We start from the raw sequence: 1,919 nt of genomic DNA, 5'->3' as shown, positions 1-1,919 counted from the left end.
CGGGGGGGGGGGGGGGTAATGGGTGTGAATCCTCCTGAGTGTATTTAGCGGGGAAATGGGCTCCGCGACTTCTCCCAGGGTCCCAGGCGGCCCCGCTCCGCGGCCCCAACGACTTATACTCGCTCTTTTGCCTTTGAATTTCTGAGGTTTAGTGAGTTCGATTAGCCGCGTGCTCAGAATCAAGTTCGGGAAGAAGGAGGAGGAAGACGAAGCGGACAAGAAGGAGGACGACGGCGAGAAGAAAGCCAAGCACAGCATCGACGGCATCTTGGGCGACAAAGGTAGGGAGCCGTCCCGGGGCCGGCGACGCCCGAGCCCGCGTCTCCCGCTCACCAGGGTGCGGGCCAGTGGTGGCGCCGCCGCCACCCGGACTGGCGGACAGATCTTCAGCGGGAGGACTCGTAGCCCCCGGAGCAGCCGGGAGCCTCTCGGTGTGTGCGGAGAGCGCCCCCTCGGTGCGCCCCCAGGCCGGGTTGGGTGCGGAGCCCGCGACTCAGTTGCGCGGCGGAGCGGGGTCCTGACGGCCTCTGCGTCCCCGGGGAGCCCGGCGGCGGGTTAGGGCTCCGGGCGCCGCGGACTGCGCACCCCGTTCAAGACTCCGGGCCGTGTGTCCTCCGGGGCTGGCGTTTTGGCCGCTAGTCCCGGTGTCGGTGTCGATCTATTATTTATAGGAAACTTGGGCAAGGGGGCGGGGGGCGAGGAAAGAGGAACCGGCCCCGCGGCTCCCTAAATGAATTTGTTAAGCAGACCCGCACACGCTCTCTAAACGGTCCCTTGAAACCCCGCCTGACAGTTGACTGACCGCTGCAATCAATAAAAATTAGCGAGGGCCGCGTGGGCCGCCGCCTAATTCTCCGTCCTGTGACGCCGGGGCTGAACCGAGACAGCGCGGAGGTAGCGGGGGAGGGGGCAGAAGGGTGCACTTTTGAGGTGCTTTCCTCTCGGGCACGCGCAGGCGGGGCCAGGAGTTGAGGCCGAGTTCTCAGATGCCCAGGGTCGGAGGATCCCAGTGCGGGAGAGAGATTCAGGCTCCACACGCCCTCTCCCCGCTGTTAAGCGTGGTTGCCGAACGGGTCTGGAGTCTGAGCCCCGCTTTTTCTGGAGATGAACTAGGGAAGGCATTTATCTTTCAAGCGCCTGCGCGCCCAGCAAAGGGGATTGTGCTTTTGTTTATTGACGGGGTAAGTTTCAAGAGAAGGGAGAGTCCTTCCTCATTACCACTCCCCTCGCAGGTCTCTCTGAGACTTGGTAAGTGTGCTTCAAGGGGGGACGCGGGTAAAGAAAGAAAAACGGAAGACGCCCAGTCACGTAGACTGACGGGAAAAGGAGCTAAGCCTCCAAACGCACACGCAGGGAGGCAGCAGGCAGACTGGAAAGGCAGTGGCCACCATAACCTGCCAAAAAAAATGGTGGATTTGGAAAAAGTGGGGGAGTGTTCTGAACCCTGAAACTTGTGAAAGAGCACAGTTTCATTTGAGTTTCCTTCCCCGGGGGTTCTCCTCTCCTCGTCTCCCTGGAAATCCTAGCCTAGGTCTCCCTCCAGCTTTCAGTAGTCTCTCGCAACCTTGAAGATGAACTTCACAGACAAAGCCCGCTTCCAAAGACAACTCCCAGCAAGGCCCAGCCCTCGCAGGCCTGGTCTGAGGGGGAAGGATGGTGGGGGGGTACGGGCAGCCCAGTGTGGGAGCAGTCTGGAGCTGGGGAAGAAGCGGGCTATTGACATTCAGGGCCCCAAGTGGAGCCCAGTCCCACCGGGGACAAAAGGGCAGGGAAGAAAGTGAGCAAGCTGTGCGTGGCACCCCGCTGTGCGGGCCTGCCGGAGGGCCTCGGGGCTGCAGCGGGAGGCGGCCTGGGGCTTCCAAGTAAGCCCCTGGCTGGGCGGAGGCAGCCTAGAGCCCGGGGATCCCTGGCGGGGTTGG

General features: G+C 62.3%; 1 protein-coding gene across 2 annotated transcripts in view; it reads left to right on the top strand.

Moving 5' to 3' along the window:
• The window catches only part of PAX7 (paired box 7), a 102,038-nt gene that overhangs the window by 4,721 nt on the left and 95,398 nt on the right, over positions 1–1,919 (top strand). Inside the window, exon 4 of one of the 2 annotated variants that reach the window (XM_007459253.1) lies at positions 147–281. In XM_007459253.1, the coding sequence (XP_007459315.1) occupies positions 147–281 (135 nt within the window). The remainder of the gene's footprint in view (positions 1–146; positions 282–1,919) is intronic. The other variant, XM_007459254.1, reaches the window with a different exon arrangement.

Source organism: Lipotes vexillifer, unplaced genomic scaffold, assembly GCF_000442215.2.
Source record: "Lipotes vexillifer unplaced genomic scaffold, Lipotes_vexillifer_v1.1 scaffold496, whole genome shotgun sequence".
Taxonomy (NCBI): Eukaryota; Metazoa; Chordata; class Mammalia; order Artiodactyla; family Lipotidae; genus Lipotes; species Lipotes vexillifer.
This window is presented reverse-complemented; position numbering and strand designations above follow the sequence as displayed.